Below are 18630 nucleotides of genomic sequence, written 5' to 3'. Positions count from 1 at the left end.
GGCTGCGCTCATCCGCAGCCGCCGGCGCCTCCGTGATGCCATCCGGCGCCTGGAGAGCCGGGCCTGGCGTGGCAGCCGTGCACTGCCCGACGGCTCCGATGCTGGTCACCATCCTGCACATGGTGCTGCCGGCGGTGCTGGGCCTGGCGCTGCCTCGCTGTGGGTCCGGAGCGGCCAACAGCTCTGCGGCCCCACAGGATTTGGGGGCTCTACGATAGGAGCGGTGCACTGCTCCCTAACCCAGACCTGGCCGCTGGCTGGTCCTCACAGGGCCTCCACAGGGGATACACAGCCGTCCCCAACTCCTCAGGTGGCCGTGGTGAGCTCAACCACTCCTGTACCCCCTGTCTCCTGCCTGCAGTTCGAGACCCCCTGCCTTGCAGTGTGCATGGATCCGTGCTGCAATAAAGCGGGGCTGGTAAAGCTGCTTCGGTTTCATCTATGGCTCTGGACAGGATCAGACCCTGTGCAGTTTGGGGAGGACAGGGGGAGCTCAGTTCCCTTTGAGCAGAAGGAAACCTGTGCATGAGAGCGCACGGGCCCCACCACTTCCCACCTCTGCCCCTCAGTGCCAGGCAGCTTCTTGGCTCGGACAGCCCATGTCCTCATCCCAGTGCTGGCACTGAGCCCACCGCAGCACCGTCAGGCATTGCCTGGCTCATCACCCCCGATGCCTCACCGCTGAGTGACACTGGTGACATTTCCCATGTGTCCCCCCCAGGCTGTTGGACTGCTGCAGGACGCATCCATACCCTGATTTAGGGTGTTCAGAGCATCACACTCCAGTGCCCCTCACTCATCCCAGTCTTCTGGTGTGCGTTTGGGGCTGTGCACCATTCCTGCCCCAGGGCTGGGCAGTTCCAGAGCCGTGTCCCCCACCATCTGGCCTCCTGGCCAACATTTCCATCCGCTGCAGAGCTCTGAGGCAGCGTTTCACAGCCCAACAATGACTGCAGCTGAATGGGTTTGCTGCTTGCCTTCATTAATGCTAACTGGGGAGGTGTTCTACCTCTCCTTGTCCTCTCCTGTTCCTCATTCTCCCCACTGAGCAAATAAACCTCATTTCATGGGGGTGGACAGGGCACACAGGTCCTCCTTGTCTTTGGGACACTGCAAGAGGGCAGGCTGGGGGGAGGCTGAGTGGGGAGCACAGATGAAGGTGCCCGGTTCTGTTGGTATGGATGGAGAGGAAGTGTAGTGCCCTCTGTAGCCATTACCCATAGAGATGGGGACAAAGCAGGAGCCGAGTGGCTGAGCAGGGGGGCAGGTGGGGGCTCTGTGCCTGCACACGGCTCTCTCCATCACCCCCACTCCACAGACACACACCCTCAGGCTGGTTTGGTGGTTTTATTTGGCAGCTTCATGTGGCGGGTGGGGGTGCTGCCCCCCAGGAGCACTCTGGGGTGGCGGGGCCCCCTGGCTCTCCTCAGGGCTGTGGTGCAGTCAGGGGCTGGTGGGACCCCCAGCTCCATCATGGTGCACGGCTGTGCTTGGCCACTGCTGCTCCTCTTTTCCTGTCCTGCAAGACACAGCATGGTCACCTGTGGGGACATGGCACAGGGTCCCTGTAGGGGTCCCCTTTCAGGGGCTCAGTGTCACCGAGGGATGCCGGGTTCCTGCTGTACTGTTACCTGCCCGGGCTCTGGGAAGTGACTGCGGCGTTGCTGTGCAGGTTTCTCAACTTCCCTCCTGGTGCGCTCCTGGACACAGCACGGGGAGAAGTGCAATGTCAGAGCCATGGGGCGATGGGGAGGGAGTGCTGTGTCTGCCAGCCAAGCCGGTGGCATGGGGTGTCCCTGCACCTACCTGCCTGCCTGCCTGAGCTTCGTCCACGTCCCCAGTGCTCCGGGACATTGCGATGGACTCCTGCAGAGGGGATGTCCAGAGTGATGTGGGGGAAGCATGTCTTGGGTGCCCCCGGTGTTTCTCTTGGGGGGTTCTCAAGGGGCACTCAAGAGCTGAGCCTTTGGGGATGGACAGAGCCCCCCACTGCCCCCATGTTGGGGTGTGTGGGGTCCCCCCCCTTTGTCTCCAGCCCCTCTCTCACCTCGCTCAGCACAGAGAAGCACCCTGAGCACAGCTGGTGTGGTCGGCGTCGGCCTCCGCCGCGCGTCCCTGCCTGCAGAGGAAAGGAGTCAGCTCCCCATGGGGACCCGAGTGGGGGCACTGCGGGGCCCTCGGAGCAGTGGGACAATCATGCGGAGTGGTGGGAGCACTGGCACCTGTGTGGTGCTGTTCTCCCGTGGTGGGACTGGAGCAGAACTGAGCTGCATGGCAGTGAGTGGGATGGATGGTGGAGAGAGAAGAGGAGGATGGGGAGGAAGAGAAGGGGATGATAACTTTCTGGACCCCAGAGAGCAGCCCTCCTTCCCCTTCTCAGCCCCTTGCCAAGCCCTGATGAAATGTTTGCTGGTTGTGCAAGTGGTCACGGTGCTGTGGGGAGCAAAGGGCCTTGGGACACTCCAGGGCTCCCCCCACAGTGCAGCCCCTCAGGGTGAAGGGCTTGGCCACACGTTGTTGCCCCTAGCCCATCCTTGGGGCCCACCTTTGCCCAGAGCAGCACAGGGCACCGGGATGCAGTCAGCAGCTTTCCAGGGCCCTCACCTGCCCAACTCAGGGTGCTGGTGACAGCAGATGGTGTCCCTTGGGGTGTGGTGTGGGGGGCTTGTTTCCTGCAGTGCTGTACCACATTTGGGGCCGTCCCACTCCTCATGGCATCTCCCTACAGCCTCCCTCCCTTCCTGACCGTTATTTGCTGTCTTTGAACCCTTCCCTTCACCCACCACCAACCTCTCTGTTCCATGTGAGCGTTTTCCCCTTCTTGGAGTCTTTGAGGTCAGCCATGGCCAGGGCCAGAAGGGCCATGGCAAGGGCGCAGAGCAGCCCCAGCTTCATGGCGCTGCGTGGGGCACAGCTCAGCTGCCCGGTGCTGCTGAGCTCCCCCTGCCTGGACCTTGACCCTGCTGTTGGCCAGCTCTCTGTGGGGCCTCCCACTGCGGTCAGTCACTTGGGGAGGGCCGTTGTGAGGGGCTGGAGGAGTGCAAAGAGGCCGCTTCCCTCTGAGCAAGACATGGGGCAGCTCCCCCTCTGCCACCTCAAGCGCTGGGGTTGGATGATGGAAGGTGATGGTTGCCCGGAGTGGTGTCTTGGGTCTCCTCCACCTCCTGCATTCTTCAATCCCTCTACACCACCTCATCCCGTCTCTGTGATCCCAGGCACCAGTGATCAGCGCAGGGCGACCGTAGATGCTGCAAGTCTCCCATGGCACTTACCCCAGTCATAGAATCACAGAATCATAGAATCATAGAACCATAGAATCACAAGGTTGGAAATGACCTGCAAGATCATCCAGTCCAACCACCCTCCCATCACCGCTGCTACCACAAGCACTAAACCACATCTCACAGCTCCTCATCCAGACGCCTCTTGAGCACTGCCAGGGACGGCGACTCCACCACCTCCCTGGGCAGCCATTCCAGTGCCTGACCACTGAGAGAAAAAGTTCTGCCTTATGTCCAACCTAAACCTCCTCTGGCACAACTTGCGGCCATTTCCTCGGGTCCTGTTTGTTGCCTGGGAGAAGAGGCCAAACCCCTCTTCACGCCAACCTCCCTTCAGGAAGTCGTAGAGTGTAGTGAGGTCTCTCCTGAGCCTCCTCTTCTCCAGACTGAACAATCCCAGCTCCCTCAGCCGCTCCTCATAGACTTGTGCTCCAGACCCCTCACCAGTTTCGTTGCGCTTCTCTGGACACGTTCCAGGGCCTCAATGTCTTTCTTGTAGTGAGGGGCCCAAAATTGAACACAGCACTCAAGGTGCAGGGGTATTCAAGTACTGGGGATGACCACCTCCCTGCTCCTGCTGGCCACGCCATTTCTGATGCAGGCCAGGATGCTGTTGGCCCTCTTGGCCACCTGGGCACACTGCTGGCTCGTGTTCAGCCGAGCACCAACCAACATCCCCAGGTCCATTTCCTCTTCACAGTCATCCAGCCACTCGTCCCCAAGCCTGTAACGCTGCATGCGGTTGTTGTGGCCAAAGTGCAGGACCCGGCACTTGGCCTTGTTGAACCTCATCCCATTCACCTCAGCCCAGTGATCCAGCTTTCCAGATCCCTCTGTAGGGCATCCCTGCCCTCAGGCAGATCGACACCACCTCCCAACTTGGTGTCATTTCCAAGCTTCTGAGGGTGCACTCAATCCCCTCATCTAGGTCGTCAATAAAGATATTAAGCAAGATGTGCCCAGTACAGACCCCTGGGGGACACCACTCGTGATGTGTCGCCAGCTGGACTTCACTCCATTAACCACTACCTGCTGGGCGCGGCCCTCCATCCAGTTCCTTACCCAAAGAAGGGTAGACCTGTTCAGACCAAGGGCAGCCAGCTTCCCCAGAAGAAGCCTGTGAAAGACCGTGTCAAAGGCTTTGCTGAAGTCTAGGTAGACTGCATCACCCAGTAATAGAAGGAGATGAGGTTGGTCAGGCACGACCTGCCCTTCATGAACCTGTGCTGGCTGGGCCTGATCCCCTGGACACCACGCACGTGCCATGCGATCTCACCCAAGATGGAGGTGTACTCTGCGTAGCATCCCAGATTTCCCGATCAGGGCGTAAAATGCCCTAATGATAACTGATCTGCCTACTAAAGGCAGATGTAAAGAAGGCGTTGAGGACCTCAGCCTTCTCCTTATCCTTAGTGGTCACTTTCCCAGCTGCATCAAGTAAAGGATGGAAATTTTCCTTGGTTCTTCTCTTACCATTGACATACTTGTAAAAGGATTTCTTATCTCTTCTACTGCAGTGACGCTTTGGAAAGGTTTGGAAGGGGAAGGCTGCAGCATTCTGCACAATACGTGCTTACCTACATTTATAACAATCCCATGGCTCTTTCTCACGATCTGCCTGATAGAGAACGCTGGGTTTGAGGACTGGGGAGGACAAGAGAGTGCTGCTATATTCCTATTCCTATTGCTGATGGTCTGTAATACTGAAAACTAAAGGACTCCGCTGTGATGCCCCAAGCTGTGCCTTGCTGTCGCTCTAAGAACTCAGGCACACACCACACCAATGTACGGAATGAGGCTGGAGCTGCTGCCAGGATGAACGCATAGTCATGGAATCACAGAATGGCTTGAGTTGGAAGGGACCTTACAGTCCATCCAGTTCCAACCCCTGCCATGGGCAGGGATACCCCTCATGGTCTCGGGCACTGCAGGGATGGGGCACCACAGCTCTGGGCAGCAGTGCCAGAACCACGCCACCCTCTAAGTAAACAATTTTTCTCTCACATGTTACTCAAGTCTTCCCTCTTTTAATTTAAATGCGTTCCCCCTTGTCCTGTCACTGTCTGCCCATTTAAAAAGTCACTCTCCCTTCTGTTTATAAGCTCCCTCTAAGTACTGGAAGGCTGCAATGAGGTCTCCTTGAGTCTTCTCTTCTCCAGGCTGAACACTCCTGGATCCCTCAGCCTTTCTCCACAGGAGAGATGCTGCAGCCTCTGAGCATCTTCATGGCCCTCTGGACCTGCTTCCCGAGTTTCATCTCTTTGCACGGGGGGCCCCAGCTCCGCAAGCAGTACTGCAGATGGGGTCCCATGAGGGCAGAGCAGAGAGGGACAATCCCCTCCCTGCCCACTGCCACCCCTCTGTGCCCAGGACACTGTTGGCATTCTGGGTTGTGAGTGTACACTGCTGGATCATGTGCAGATTTGTACCATCAGAACTGTTGGAAATATCCAAATAATTTTTCAGGACGGTCACACTGATAAAGCAGATTTTATTTGCAATTGTAATGGCAGGCCTCCTGTAAGCAGGAGAGCGCCCAGAAAACAGTGTTACATCTTTTATGCCCTATTACTCGATGCTTATCTCTTCCTCCCCTAGTTCCTCGTTGGCTGAGTACTTCAGGTTCTCTGTCTTCTTGACGCTTCACTAAACATAAAGATACTGGATAAACATAAATCTTTGCTGGCTAAGCATAAACCTCTAATTATTTAATTAAATTCTAACACTTACTTCACACTTGGTCATTGTTTCTGGACATCTGCTTGTCCTTCCTTGCACAGAGATAAGCTCGGAAGGAGGGTAGAGGGGAGTATCTGGATGCCTGTCTGTTGCATCTCAACCTTCCCACAGAGACAAACAGTCCGCCCTTGTGTAGAGGCCCTGGCTTCTTTGATGTTTGTTAAATCCGTTTTTCTTTTGCTGGGAGTCTTTTATCCTAACAGAACGACCCTACAATATGTTTTCTAGTCCCTAATACTACACCCACATCGTTTGGAACATTTAAAAACTATTGCAGTTTTGCAAGAAAGAATTAATCACATAATTCAGCAACTATGTTTCTAAGACATGTTACTAACATATACGGCACTCCTACTTTTTGCACCAACTATTTCTAAGGATAAGTTACAGAATAGAAATACATTATGTTCTACTTCTCCAGATCAATTGCCCTTTTTAATATCTAATGCAGAAACAACATTCCATTCCCACAGAACCCCCAAGGCCTTCTCCGCAGGGCTGCTCTCGGTGCTTCCTACTCGTATCTGGGATTGCCCTGACTCAAGGGCAGCACGTTGCACTGGGCCTCATTGGTTCAGACGGGCCACATCTCAAGCTGCCTGGTTGAGGCTTGGAAAGAACTATCGGCAGGACAAAGAGGAGTGCCAGCAAAGTTGACTGAATAGAGAATAAAAAGAGAGAACAACTTCGTGTCATGGAGGAGTGTACAGCTGAGGAACCACACATGGGAGAACGGATTTCTAGAGAATTTGTCTTTGCTAAAGCAAATAAAGCGCTCCAGATGCGTGTGCAGTGATGGGAGCGTGGGAGGGAACGGGCAGAACACGGCTGGGAACGTGGCACTGCTGGGCTGGCGATGTGAACTACAAAATGTCCTCCAGAGGGCGGCGATCTCATTGCACGACAACGGACACCACGCTGTTGTGGTAACAGCCGCCAAAATGGCGGCTGCGGCATTCACACACTCGGGCACCGTCAGCGGAGCAGATTTTATTGCTCGCGCGCCATTCTAATATAAAGCCGGGTGATGTCAGAGCATTTACAAACTCGTGGGCACAGCGGGGTAGGGGGAGGCCGTGGGTCGCGGAGGGCCCCGCGCCGTGCAGCCGGATGTGGCCCCGGGCCCCGCCGCTGCCCGCGTTGCCACGGCAACCACTGCGGAAGGAGATCTCTGCCCTTGTAAACATCCTCAGACGCACTTCCGGAGCAGCACCGCCTCACGCACGCCGCGCCCCGTGACCCGGAAATGATGTTCAGACCCACAACTCCATGCGGCAGCGCGCGTCTAGTCCACGCAGCCACGTGACTCGGTGCCGGCCGCGCGATTGGCTGTTGGTCTCGGCGGCGCCATTTTGTGGCGGTAGCAGGTTGGGTTGATCTGGCGCCATTTCTGGACGGAAGCCTGCGGGATTGGCACAGAGCCCCACGTGACCCGAGGTGCTGGGCCTGGCCCTCAGAGGCCTCGGGATCGCGTCTTGGAGCTGCAGTTCGGCCATTTTCTCACTTGACAGTGTGTGCCCAGCACTGCTGGTGTCCTGCGGCTCCTCGGTGCTGCCACAAGGACTGCGCCTCCAACTGGAACACCTCTCCTGTGAGGCAGGCTGAGGGAGCTTGGGCTGCACAGCCTGGAGAAGAGAAGGCTGTGAGGTGACCTGAGGGCAGCCTTCAGTATCTAAAGGGAAGCAACAGGAGAGGAGGGGACAGACTCTTCAGCGGGGTCTGTGGTGGTAGAACAAAGGGAAATGGCTTTGAGCTCAAAGGGCAGATGTAGTTTGGGTATCACGTGTTTGAAAAGCTCCACAGTGGAAGTAAGGCACAGATGTTACTCATTGGTTACACTCAAGAAAATGGGGAAAATTCATTTATTGATGATGAAAATACAGTTGAGTAATGAGAAACAGAGACCAACTAAAAGGCACCGCCATCTCAGCTGCTGGAATCTGCCATAGCCCTGTGGCAGGGCCGCTGGATGTGGCTGCATTGGCACAAAGCAACCCCAGCATCTCTTCTCAGCCTTCTCAGTATCAGAACCTCACCTCCCATTGCAATGTTTTTTTTCCAATAGCTTTCACATGGGAACGCAACAAGGCTTTGCACGATACGCCCTCCCCTGCTTTCACAACAGTGGGATATGAGTGTCTCTTTAAAAACAATGAGATTATCATTCCATCTTAAAAATTCCCCTATGGTCAAAAAGCTTAAATTATGAGAGGGAGAACCCAGGACACCACACACGCTGCCTGCACCAAGGCAGAGCTGTGCACAGCACCCTGAGATCCCCTTCTGCCAGGTCCAGCCCAGGCAAGCGAGCACAGCTCGCATGCTGACGTACATGTGAGCATGTGCTCACTCAAACAGATGGCAATGGTTTAACAAGGAGAAAGTCCACAGTGATCGCACACAGCTCAGCCAGAGAGTAAGCCAGTCAGCAGACTGCTAACACACATTTGCCCTTACTCTCCCATCTCTTCCAGGTTTTCCCAGGCTTCTTCCTGTTTTACTTGCACCAGTCCTGCTTGTTCTCTTCCTCTGCCTTTTCCCTGAAGCCTCCTAGGTGATCACACTTTTCCCAGCGGGCATTACAAACCAAGTTTTGCATCCATTTATGTGGTAGTATCCATTTATACACTGATCCCTTAGTACACCTTTCAGTTTCTCCTGCTAAGCCACATTAGTAGGTTTTGCTGCAGGGTTCTGTCTGTTCAGCATGGCAGAGCAGGCATAGCTGCTCACGTTCTGGTGGTCAGCTGTCAGACTGGGTAATCACAGACCGCATTTCCTTACACTGAGTATAGTCACCAAGCTCAAATGCCTGGCATGAAGACTCCAGCATGTGATCAACAGTCCACACGACCATTTCATAAGCATCGTGCAGCAACACATAATTTGTATTAACAATTTTGTATCCTTCAGTGTTTTGATGAGTGTCAGGCTCATGGATCAACTCTGCCTCTTGCATCCCTTGGTGCACAAGCGCTTCAGGTTGTGCTGCTACACCCTGCACCTTCCAAGCTTCACTGGGGGGTGGAGATGCAGCTGCTGATTCAAGAGGTGCTGCAGGGTCACTGGGTGCTTCTGATATCTCCTCCTGAGAGTCCTTCTCAGGCTGTGGGAGCACAGTCACCTCTTGGGAGTCTTCTTTCTTCTGAGACTGCTGGGGCACAGTCACCTGCTCTGCAGGAGGACAAAATGCCCCACAAGTTTCCTTTGTGGAGTCATCTGCCCTAGCCAGAGGAACAGATGACACAGGAGATACAGAAAGACATTTTGTGCAGAATAAAGCTCGAGAAAACCGCAAATTTTTGAAGGTGGGTTTGAGAAATCGCACGCTTCGCTTAGCTTTCCAGATGATACGCTCTACATAGGATTTTCGCTTTGATAGCCTGTAAGCTATGGCACGAAACCTACAAGTACGGCAAATAACTTTACGGACTCTGTCCTGATAAGAAAACCTTTGTACCTTACAGTATTCGTGGTCTCTGAGCACTGAGACACCACTATTACTGTTCCCGCAGTAGTCATGGTCTCTCAGAGCATGTGGAAATTGAGTGCGGTGCAATGTATTACTCACACAGTAACAGTGGTCTTCCAGAACAGTTTCAGTCAGATCCTTAGTAGCAGATTTCCCGTGTTCCCTGTTTGCCTGGAAAACACTTACTTCCTCTAAAACGTTATGTGGTTTTTGTAAAGTCTCTTGAAACGTCTCTATGCAGTTATTGTGCAGACGTTTGCAAGAAGTCACATTTCCCATGCTTTGTGCTAATTCTGTCTTGACCCCTCGTTCATGCTCTGTTTCTGAATTCCTGGTCAAACAGCCCATCTGTGCCTTCTCTTGGCTTCCCTCTGGCACTGGCTGGCTGCTGGCTGCCTCTGACCGCAACTCACTCCTACCTTCAAGACACCCAAACTTCTTTAGCAGTCTGCTGGACCGCAGCAGCCACGGCTCACGTTGTTCTCCTGTTTAGAGAGAGAAGGACAGTTTGCCTTCTTCCATCAGGCTCCTAGCTGCAGAGCCTGGGGCAGGACCAGCACTCACCATGGCTAGGGGTGTGTCTCTTCTCCAGCACCTTGTGCTTGTCAACATCCAGCCACCTGCTGCAGCACGACTCTGGTAGCCATCTCTTGTCCCCATTGCATCCTGCAGGGAAACTAGAAAGATGTTCCTTCCTGATGGGAGAAGCCCTTTTGCTATACAGCAACCTAGCTGGAGGAAAAGGCCCTACAAAATCACAGCCTGGCTGAGGCTGGAGGCACATCTGAGTCCCTCTGTTTCCCCCACAGCCTCAACAGGGCCACCCAGAGCAGGGTGCCCAGCCCCACATCACAGTGGGGTTGGAAATCCCCAAGCAGACTCCACAGCCTCTCTGGGTATGTCCCATCTGCTGCTAGCGGTCACTGCCCAGCTCATGGGCACTGGGAGGGAGCACTCTCCTTGGGTGCAGCAGCAGATCTACAACAACCCTGCTGAGCTGAAGCCCTTGTGCAGCGGATGACAGCCTCCATTAGCCATCATTAGCAAGTGCAAAAAGGGCTGCATGGCCAGAGGGAAATAGAGGAGATGCTCTCAATACAGGTAGCATGGAGAGAAGGGATCAGGACAGGAGAGCAAGTGGGAAGCACAGAGATGTGCTAACCACATAGAAGAAGGACCCTGGTGAGGATCCTGGGGTGTGTTCCTCGTCCAGGTAAGCAGTACCGAGAGAGCTGAACTGCAACTTCTCACCAAAAAGCCTGTCAGGTCCATCCCACTTCACTGGGCTCTGTGGTGCGTTGACCCATGGCTCTTCCCCATGCTCCAGCCGATGTAGAATGTCAGGTTTGGGGCCTGGGTACCCTATGAAGCAGAGATAAATGTTCTATTACAAAATGCTGGCTGTAGAAATAACAGGAAATGAAACATCTTCTCTGATGCCTCAAACTGTGCTTTGCTGTAAGAAAAGTCTGAGTAGAAACCACGGTGAAAAAAAAAAAAAAAAGAAAACATAGCTAGCACAGCTGTCAAGTGAATTCACCCCATAACCAAGGGCAGTGCTTGGCAGCACTCCTAGCCATGGAGATCAGCTGCTTGTCCCAGGAGCAGCTCTGGGGTGTAGGATGTGCTCCAAGGCCTGTCCCAGGCCCTTATGCAAATAGCTTGCAATCAGCAAACAGCAACTGCCATCACAATCTGATGATCTCCAGGTCTACTCGCTGGCTGAGTGACTCCTGCCAGCTGTCCTCACAGTGGGTCTGTCACCTACAAGCTATTCCTACTCTGCTGCTTACCACAATTCCTTGACTCACACATAGTGTCCCTGCGCCAGCAACCAGGAAAGAAAGAAGACTGAAGTAGTGGACCAAGGCAGGTCCTTGCCTGACATTAAGGTGTGTGCAGATCACTGCAGTTATATTTTCAGAAGCAACCAATGCTGGCAGAAAGACACCCAAATCGATGGATCCAAGTATGATGGAATTCCCAACCCCTGCTGCAGCCCTCCAGGAGCTGAAGCTGCACATTACCCAGTGATGCCAAGAGCTCATAGTTGTCCAGCATGACGCTGCGATACAGCTCCCTCTGCTCCTCTGCAACCATGTCCCACTCTGCACGGCTCAGGTAGATGGCGATGTCCTCAAAGGTCACGGGCTCCTGCAAAGCAAGCACTGTACCATTGGAAACGTGCCCACAGCATTTAAAACATGCTTTGCTTTCCAAACATTATTTCCACCCCTGGGAAAGCTATCGCTGGGTGAGGTTCAAAGAACCGATGAGCAGCGCTTCTCAGGAGCCTGCGTGCCACTGGAATGACTGTAGATCTCCCTATGATGCCTCAGCCAGGTGCTCTGCCCAGGGCTCCCCTGTGTTTCAAGGCAGTCAGCGGTGTCCTGAGAGCCAGAACCGCTTGCCTGACCACCTGCATTGTCTGCACCGAGGTCTGCAGGTGGGTGGGAGTGAGCTCTGGGAACCCTGATCTCCACACCACAGGAAGAAAGGCAATATGTGCAGAATGCAGTGTTGCAGAAAAGATGTGCAAGAGGCACAGCGAGGCACAGAGGAGCCAGGAGGCACAGGGTGTCGAAGGGCACAGCAGGCCTGGCAGGGCCTGACTCCGCCGGGTCCCACATCCTACCTCCATGTGCGAGGCCGTGACAACCGTGAAGGCCTCGCAAGCCTCTACTCTCCACTTCCGGCGGGCAGTCACCGGAAGTAGGCCCCGCGCCGGAAGCAGGCCTCGCGCCGGAAGCAGGACCTGCGCCGGAAGCAGGCCACATGACGCTAGGTTGCACCCTACACATCCTTATACGCACTTCCGGCCGTGGTCCCGCCTCCAGCGGAAGCACTCAGCCGACCGGAAGTGGGGTGAGCGCACACGGAGTCGGTGTGGGCGCCGCCATTTTGAGTGGTGCCGCAGCTCACGTGATCGCTGGCTGCGCTGCCATTGGTGCCGGCCTGGGGCGCGGCACGGCTTCAGCTCCTGGAGCCCGGCCCCTCTGTTTCATCTCATTAATTATTCCTGATTTATGCTGAAATTTGGACTAGGCGATTTTCCACCTCCCAGCTCCCAGCGTTTTGGCTTTGGGGGTGCAGGTGCTGGGGCGGATCTCAAAGGAGTGGGTGCCTGTGGGGGAAGGAGGAAAGCAGCATGTTTCCTTGGTGGTGAGACACACACAGTTGGAGCATCATGGAATAGTTTGGATTGAAAGGGACCCGCAGCCCCACCCTGCCATGGGCTGGCTGTCCCACAGCTCGGGCTGCCCAGAGCCCAGCCATGGCCTCGGGCACCTCCAGGGTGGGCACAGCAGCTCTGGGCAGTGCCAGCACCTCATCACCTCTGGGTAAAGAATCCCTGCCTAACATCCCACCTAAATCTCCCCTCTTTTAGTTTAAAGCTGCTTCCCCTAGCCCTGTAGTGATCTGCCCATATAAGAAGTCTCTTTTCCTCCCATTTATAAGCTCCATTATGTACCAGAAAGTCCACAATGAGGTCTCCCCACAGTCTTCTCCAGGCTGAACCCCCTTTGCTCCTTCAGTCTGCCTTTCTAGGAGAGGTGCTCCAATCTCTTCATGGCCTCTTCTGGACCCACTCCACATCTTTCTTGTTTTGGGGGTCCCAGACCTGGATACAGATCTGCAGGTTGGGTCCCAAAAGGGCAGAGTAGAGGGCAACAATTCACTGTCCTTATCTGTCCTTATGTAGGTTTTGTGTCTTCACACGATTGTACTTTTCTTCACACAGAAGTCCATGATTTCTGATGACACCAAGCTGCCTGGTGTGATTGATGGAAGGAAGGGATTCCATTCCAAGGGACCTGGGCCGGGCTGGGAGTGGTGTGTTGTGAACTGCCTGTGGTTCAACCAGGCCGGGTGCATAGTGCTGCACCTTGGTCAAGGCAATCCCAAGCACAGAGACAGGCTGGGCAGTGAGTGAATTGAGAGCAACCATGAGAAGGACTTGGGGCTCTTGGATTAAATACTGAACACAAGCTGGCACTAGGCTCAGAGTTTGGAGCACCTCTGATATGGAGACAGGCTGAGAGTTGGGGGTGTTCAGCCTGGGGAAGAGAAGAGTCTGGGTAGACCTCATTGTGGCCTTCCAGTTCATTAAGGGACTGCATTACAGGGAGGGACTCTTTGTCAGGGAGTTGATAGGACAAGGGGGAACAGCTCTAAGCTATCAGACTGTATGTTTAGATAAGACATCAGAAATAAAATCTTCATTATGAGGGTGGTGAGGCACTGGCACTGCTGCCCAGAGCTGCTTCGCTCCATCCCCTTGGTGCCCAGGCCCATGGATAGGGTTCTGGCCATGGGTGGGGCTAGCTGGGCTTTAAGCTCCCATCCATCCTAAACCATTCCATGATTCTAAAAGTTATCAAATATCCTGTTTCAGTAGCAGAGCCCTGTTTTCTGCTTTATTTTTTTTTTTCCCCATAACCAACCACCAGATGTCCTTTGTTAGTTCCGTCCCTCAGTTTTACCCACAAGCTCTCAACCTGCTCATGGATGTTTCTCAAAGGCAGCAATGGTGAAGTTCACACTCCTGAGAGATACTTTACAGGCAAGGAGTAAAACCAGAAGCTTAATTTTAGGAAAGCCAAATTCCAGTTCTGCAGGGAATTTGTCAACAACCCCCACTGGGAATCTGTCCTCGAGGTCAAGGGAGCAGAGCAGAGCTGGCAGATCTTTAAGAAAGCTTTCCTCAGGGTGCAGGAGCTCTCCATCCCGAGATGTAGGAAGACAGGAAAGGAAGGCGAGAGACCTGCATGGCTGAGCCAGGAGCTGCTTGTCAAACTTGAGAGCAAGAAGAACATGCACAGGAAGTGGAAGCGTAGGAGGAGTATAGGGATGCTGTTGGGCTGTGTAGGGCTGGGGTGAAGGAGGCCAAGGCCCAACTGGACTTGGCAAGGGGCACAAAGAAAAACAAGAACAGCTTCTACAGGTGTGTCAATCAGAAAAGGAATGTGCAAAAGGGTATTCTCCCCCCACTGAGCAATGCAGGCAGGCTGGTAACAACAGACAAAGAGAAGGCTGAGGTGCTGAATAACTTTTTTGCCTCAGTCTCTGCTGGTGACTGCTCTTCACGCACCGATCTAGCTGATGGGACTGAGGAAGCAATGGCCCTCCTGCTATAAGCAAAAAACAGGTCCGTGTCCACGTGACGTACCTGAACATCTACAGGTCTGTTGTCCCTATGAAATACATCCCAAAGTCCTGAGGGAACTAGCAGATGTAGTCACCAAGTCATGCTGAATGGTATTTGAAAGATTATGGTGACCAGTTGAAGTCCCTGGTGACTGGAAAAAAGGGCACATCACACCCATTTTTAAGAAGGACAGAAAGGATGATGCAGGGAACTACCAACCTGTTAGTCTCACCTCTGTGCTGGAGAAGATCATGGAGCAGCTCCTCCTGGAAGCTGTGCTATGGCACATGGAAGAAGGGGTGGCACGGCACAGCCAGCACGGCTTCACCAAGGGCAGGGGCTGTCTGGCCAACCCACCGCCTTCTGTTATGGCATCACTGTGGCAGTGAGTGAGGGAAGAACTGCAGATATCACCTCTCTGGATTTCAGTGAGGCCTTCAACGCGGTCTCCCACAGCGTCCTTCTCTCCAAATGGGAAAGACGTGGACTTGATGGGTGGCACCGTTCAGTGCATGAGGCACTGCTGTGAGATGTACGCAGAGAGCTGTGGTCAGCAGCTCCACGTCCGGACGGAGAGCGGTGACAGTGGTGTCCCTCAGGGCTCAGTGCTGGGATCTGTGTCTTTCCCATCTCCATCAGTGACATCAGCAGTGCACTGAGGGCACCCTCAGCAGCGTGGCTGACACCGAGCTGTGCGGTCCTGTCCACATGCCGGGATGGGATGCCATCAGAGGGACCTGCAGAGTCTGAGCAGTGGTCCACCTCCCTACACCTCCTGATGAGGACAGGCTGAGAGCTGAGGCTATGCAGCTGGAGTAAGGAAGGCTGCAGGGAGGGTGGAGAGCAGCCTTCAGTATCTGAAGAGGCTGTAAGAAGGAAGGAGACTGACTCTGTAGGAGGATCAGTATGGTAGGACAAGGGGAAATGGCTTCAATCTAAAAGAGGGGAGATTTAGATGGATATAAGGAAGAAATTCATACACTAAGGGTGGTGAGGTGCTGCACAGGTTGCAGTGAGATGTGGTGGTGCCCCATCCCTGCAGACACCCACAGTCAGGGGATGGGCTGTGAGCACTGATGGAACTGTGGGTGTCCCTGTGCACTGCAGGGAATGGGACCTTTAAGGGTCCCTTCCAACTCAAACAATTCTATGATTCTGTAAATCTATGAAATCGGTTCTTCAGCGTCTCTCAGCATGGAGTCTCCAATTATCAACATTCTTCACATGTTTTTCGTGTCAGCAGTTCCAATACGGGTGGTTCTCCAGCATGGTTATTACTGGAGCTGCAGGTAATGCATGGATTTCAATTTGGAGCCATTCTGTTTTGGTTTGTGGACACTCAGCTGGGCTGCAGTAAAAGCCCGGAGAACTGCCAGCCCTGCTTTTGTGTGGAGGAAGCAGCTGATGTGAGGGCTGTGGGCATGGAGCAGTGAATTGTAGAATCATAGAATTAACAAAGTTGGAAAAGATCTCCAAGATCATCCAGTCTAAGCATCCATCTATCACCAATATTTCCCCACTAAACCGTATTCCTCTGTTCAGCACCTCAACGTTTCTCGAATACCTCCAGGGACAGCGACTCCACCGCCTCCCTGGGCAGCCTGTTTCTGTGCCTGACTGCTCTTTTGGAGAAGAAATCGTGTCTCCCCTGAGCCTCCTCTTCTCCAGACTGAACAATCCCAGCTCCCTCAGCCACTCCCCATAGCACTGTGCTCCAGAGCCCCACAGCTCTGCTGCCCCCTCTGAACACAATCCAGGGCCTCAATGCCTTTCTTGTAGTGAGGGACCCAAAACTGAACACAGTACTCAAGGTGTGGCCTCACCAGAGATGAGTACGGAGGGATAATCACTTCTCTGCTGCCAGCACTGCTGCTCACACAGCTGGGATGCTGTTGGCCTCCTTGGCCCCTGGGCACTCTGCTGGCTCGCAGTCAGCCCAGCATCAACCAACACCCCCAGGTCTGTTTCTTTCACACAGCCTTCCAGCCGCTCTGCCCCACACCTGCAGTGCTGCCCAGGATGCTGTGGCTGAAGTGCAGGACCTGGCACTCGTTCTTGTTGATCTTTATCCCGTTGGCCACAGCTCAACTATCCAGCCTGTCCAGCGAGGTGAAGTCCCCAACTCAAACTGAATCCCGTTTCCTCATGCAAAGGAGATATTTACCCCGCTTGATGCTTTCTGTGGTTGCTGTGTGTTTTCTTCTGATCGTTGGCTGTGGTTTTGAATAGGAAGTGGCTCCTCACACAGTTAACAGATGCCTGCTTAGCAGCACCCATCTGCAAATCACCACACACCCTTTCTCCTGATGCTGCCTCTAAGTGTGCTGCTGAGCTGCACAGCGCTTCCAGCCCTGGCACTGCTGCGCAGGAGGGAAGCAGGGGAGGTTTGTGCCACTCTCACTGAAAATCTCTCTCCTTCCAGGCTCGCCCTATGAGTGCTTTCCCAATGGCAAGACATCAAAGCAAAGGTGAGCCTTAGCTCCGCGCGTAGGCAGCCGCAGCCCCACCGGGCTCCTGGCTGAGTGCTGGGGAAGCACGGGGGGTTCGCATCCTCGTGCAGCCTGGTGCACGTGTGGGCTTTGTGGGAGGCCGTGGCCTCGGGGTGTCCTGAGGCTGCCTCCCATCTCCCCGCTCTGAGAGCTCACAGAGCGAGGCTGAGGGCGGACAGGGCAGTGGTGTGCGGTGGGTACAGTGTGAGACACAGCACAGGGGGCGATGCTGTACCCCAAACCTCGCTGTTCCTGTGCCTGTGTCGTAGAGCCCATGCCACACTGGCACCATCAAGGGCAGGAAATGGCCCAGGGGACAATGCTGCATGAATACCACTGCGAGTTCGGCTCAGTGCATGACTTCATGGAAACAGAGTGGTGCAGCCCAGGCTTTTGTTCACCCTGTGCAGTCCTGGAGCTCAGGGGAGCTGTGAGATCTCTTTTGCTTTCTGTTTTTGCTATCAGAAAAATACTGGATAACAGCCCTTTGAGGAAGCCTGGAACTGAGCAGCAGTGGGGTCCTTCAGGGCCACACTTTCCTCCTGATTGTCCTGAGGACACTTCTGGTGGCTCGGGGACACCTTTCCTCATGGCCCCGGGCACTGCGTGGTGAGCAGGGCTGTCCCGGCACCGCGGGGCTCACATCCTCTCTGCTTGTTCCACAGAATCCCAGCTGAGCGTGATGCTCGTGGGGAAGACGGGGAGTGGGAAGAGTGCGACAGGGAACACCATCCTTGGGAAGGAGGCATTTCATTCTACACTGTCAGCACAGTCGGTAACCCAAGAGTATGAGAAAGCTGAAGGCCTCTGTGCTGGAAGACCAATTGAAGTTGTTGACACTCCTGGCCTATTTGATACAAGGGAGGCCAATGAAAAAACAGCTGAAAAGATTAAGAATGCCTTTCAGTACCTCTATGCAGGGGTCCATGCCATCATCCTGGTGATGCAGCTGGGCCGAATAACTCAGGAAGAGCAGGAAGTGGCTGAGTGGGTGACCAAGATTTTCCATACTAAAGCACAGAAGTACACAATCCTGTTATTCACCCGAGCAGAAGAGCTGCAGAACCCGGAAGACCTGAAGGGTTTCATAGAAGGGAGCCCATACCTCAAGGGGCTGGCAGCCAAGTGTGGAAATCGGTACATCGGTTTCAGCAACAGAGCCACCGGGGAGGCGAGGGATCGGCAGGTTGCAAAGCTCATCAACATGATTGATGCCATGGTAGAGAAGAATCGTCGTGCTCCACATTACACGCGAGAGATGCTGGAGAAAGACACACGGACCTTCTTTGAAAAGTTTTGTACCATCCTGTAGGCAGCGAGGGGTTCGGACTGGGAGGCGACGTCTCCCCCGCAGTGCCGTCCCTGCTGTGCTCTCCTTCCTCGCTTGCAGTTCCCATCCTTCCCCCCACGCCCTGCGCTTTCCCCCGCCCTGCGTGGCCGCTTTCCCCACGGGCTGCAGGCGCTCCACGTGTGCGCGCTGCTGCGGCGCCCCGCTCTGCC

At 54.4% G+C, this 18630-nt stretch overlaps 3 protein-coding genes across 4 annotated transcripts in view; 1 reads left to right on the top strand and 2 right to left on the bottom strand.

The window, feature by feature from the left end:
• Nucleotides 1-18630, bottom strand: part of MAP4 (microtubule associated protein 4) — a 241347-nt gene that overhangs the window by 81688 nt on the left and 141029 nt on the right.
• LOC100545886 lies at nucleotides 7774-15612 on the bottom strand. Of its 2 annotated transcripts, none has more exons than XM_010712205.3 (5): nucleotides 14874-15612; nucleotides 11520-11646; nucleotides 10744-10854; nucleotides 10057-10158; nucleotides 7774-9977 (listed from the first exon to the last, which is right to left on the bottom strand). In XM_010712205.3, exons 1-5 carry the CDS (start codon nucleotides 14928-14930, stop codon nucleotides 8764-8766), a joined length of 1611 nt encoding a protein of 536 aa, XP_010710507.1. In that variant the 5' UTR covers nucleotides 14931-15612; the 3' UTR covers nucleotides 7774-8763. The 2 variants fall into 2 exon arrangements, with proteins under 2 accessions (XP_010710507.1, XP_010710510.1); XM_010712208.3 differs by having other exon boundaries at nucleotides 7775-9977; nucleotides 14861-15612.
• On the top strand, nucleotides 16950-18624 carry LOC104911307 (GTPase IMAP family member 7-like). Its single transcript, XM_010712204.3, has 2 exons — nucleotides 16950-17109; nucleotides 17796-18624. Exons 1-2 carry the CDS (start codon nucleotides 17073-17075, stop codon nucleotides 18440-18442), a joined length of 684 nt encoding a protein of 227 aa, XP_010710506.1. The 5' UTR covers nucleotides 16950-17072; the 3' UTR covers nucleotides 18443-18624.

This window comes from Meleagris gallopavo, chromosome 6 (genome assembly GCF_000146605.3).
Source record: "Meleagris gallopavo isolate NT-WF06-2002-E0010 breed Aviagen turkey brand Nicholas breeding stock chromosome 6, Turkey_5.1, whole genome shotgun sequence".
NCBI lineage: Eukaryota > Metazoa > Chordata > Aves > Galliformes > Phasianidae > Meleagris > Meleagris gallopavo.
Note: the sequence above shows the minus strand (reverse complement) of the source record. Positions and strands in the feature narration are given on the sequence as shown.

Coding starts and splice junctions, on each gene's coding strand:
- LOC104911307 (XM_010712204.3), top strand. CDS start 17,073: ATGAGTGCTTTCCCAATGGCAAGACATCAAAGCAAAG. Junction 17,110..17,795: donor GGCAAGACATCAAAGCAAAG/GTGAGCCTTAGC, acceptor CTTGTTCCACAG/AATCCCAGCTGAGCGTGATG.
- LOC100545886 (XM_010712205.3), bottom strand. CDS start 14,930: ATGTGCCATAGCACAGCTTCCAGGAGGAGCTGCTCCATGATCTTCTCC. Junction 10,855..11,519: donor TGAGCTCTTGGCATCACTGG/GTAATGTGCAGC, acceptor TCTGCTTCATAG/GGTACCCAGGCCCCAAACCT. Junction 9,978..10,056: donor GAGACACACCCCTAGCCATG/GTGAGTGCTGGT, acceptor CTCTCTAAACAG/GAGAACAACGTGAGCCGTGG.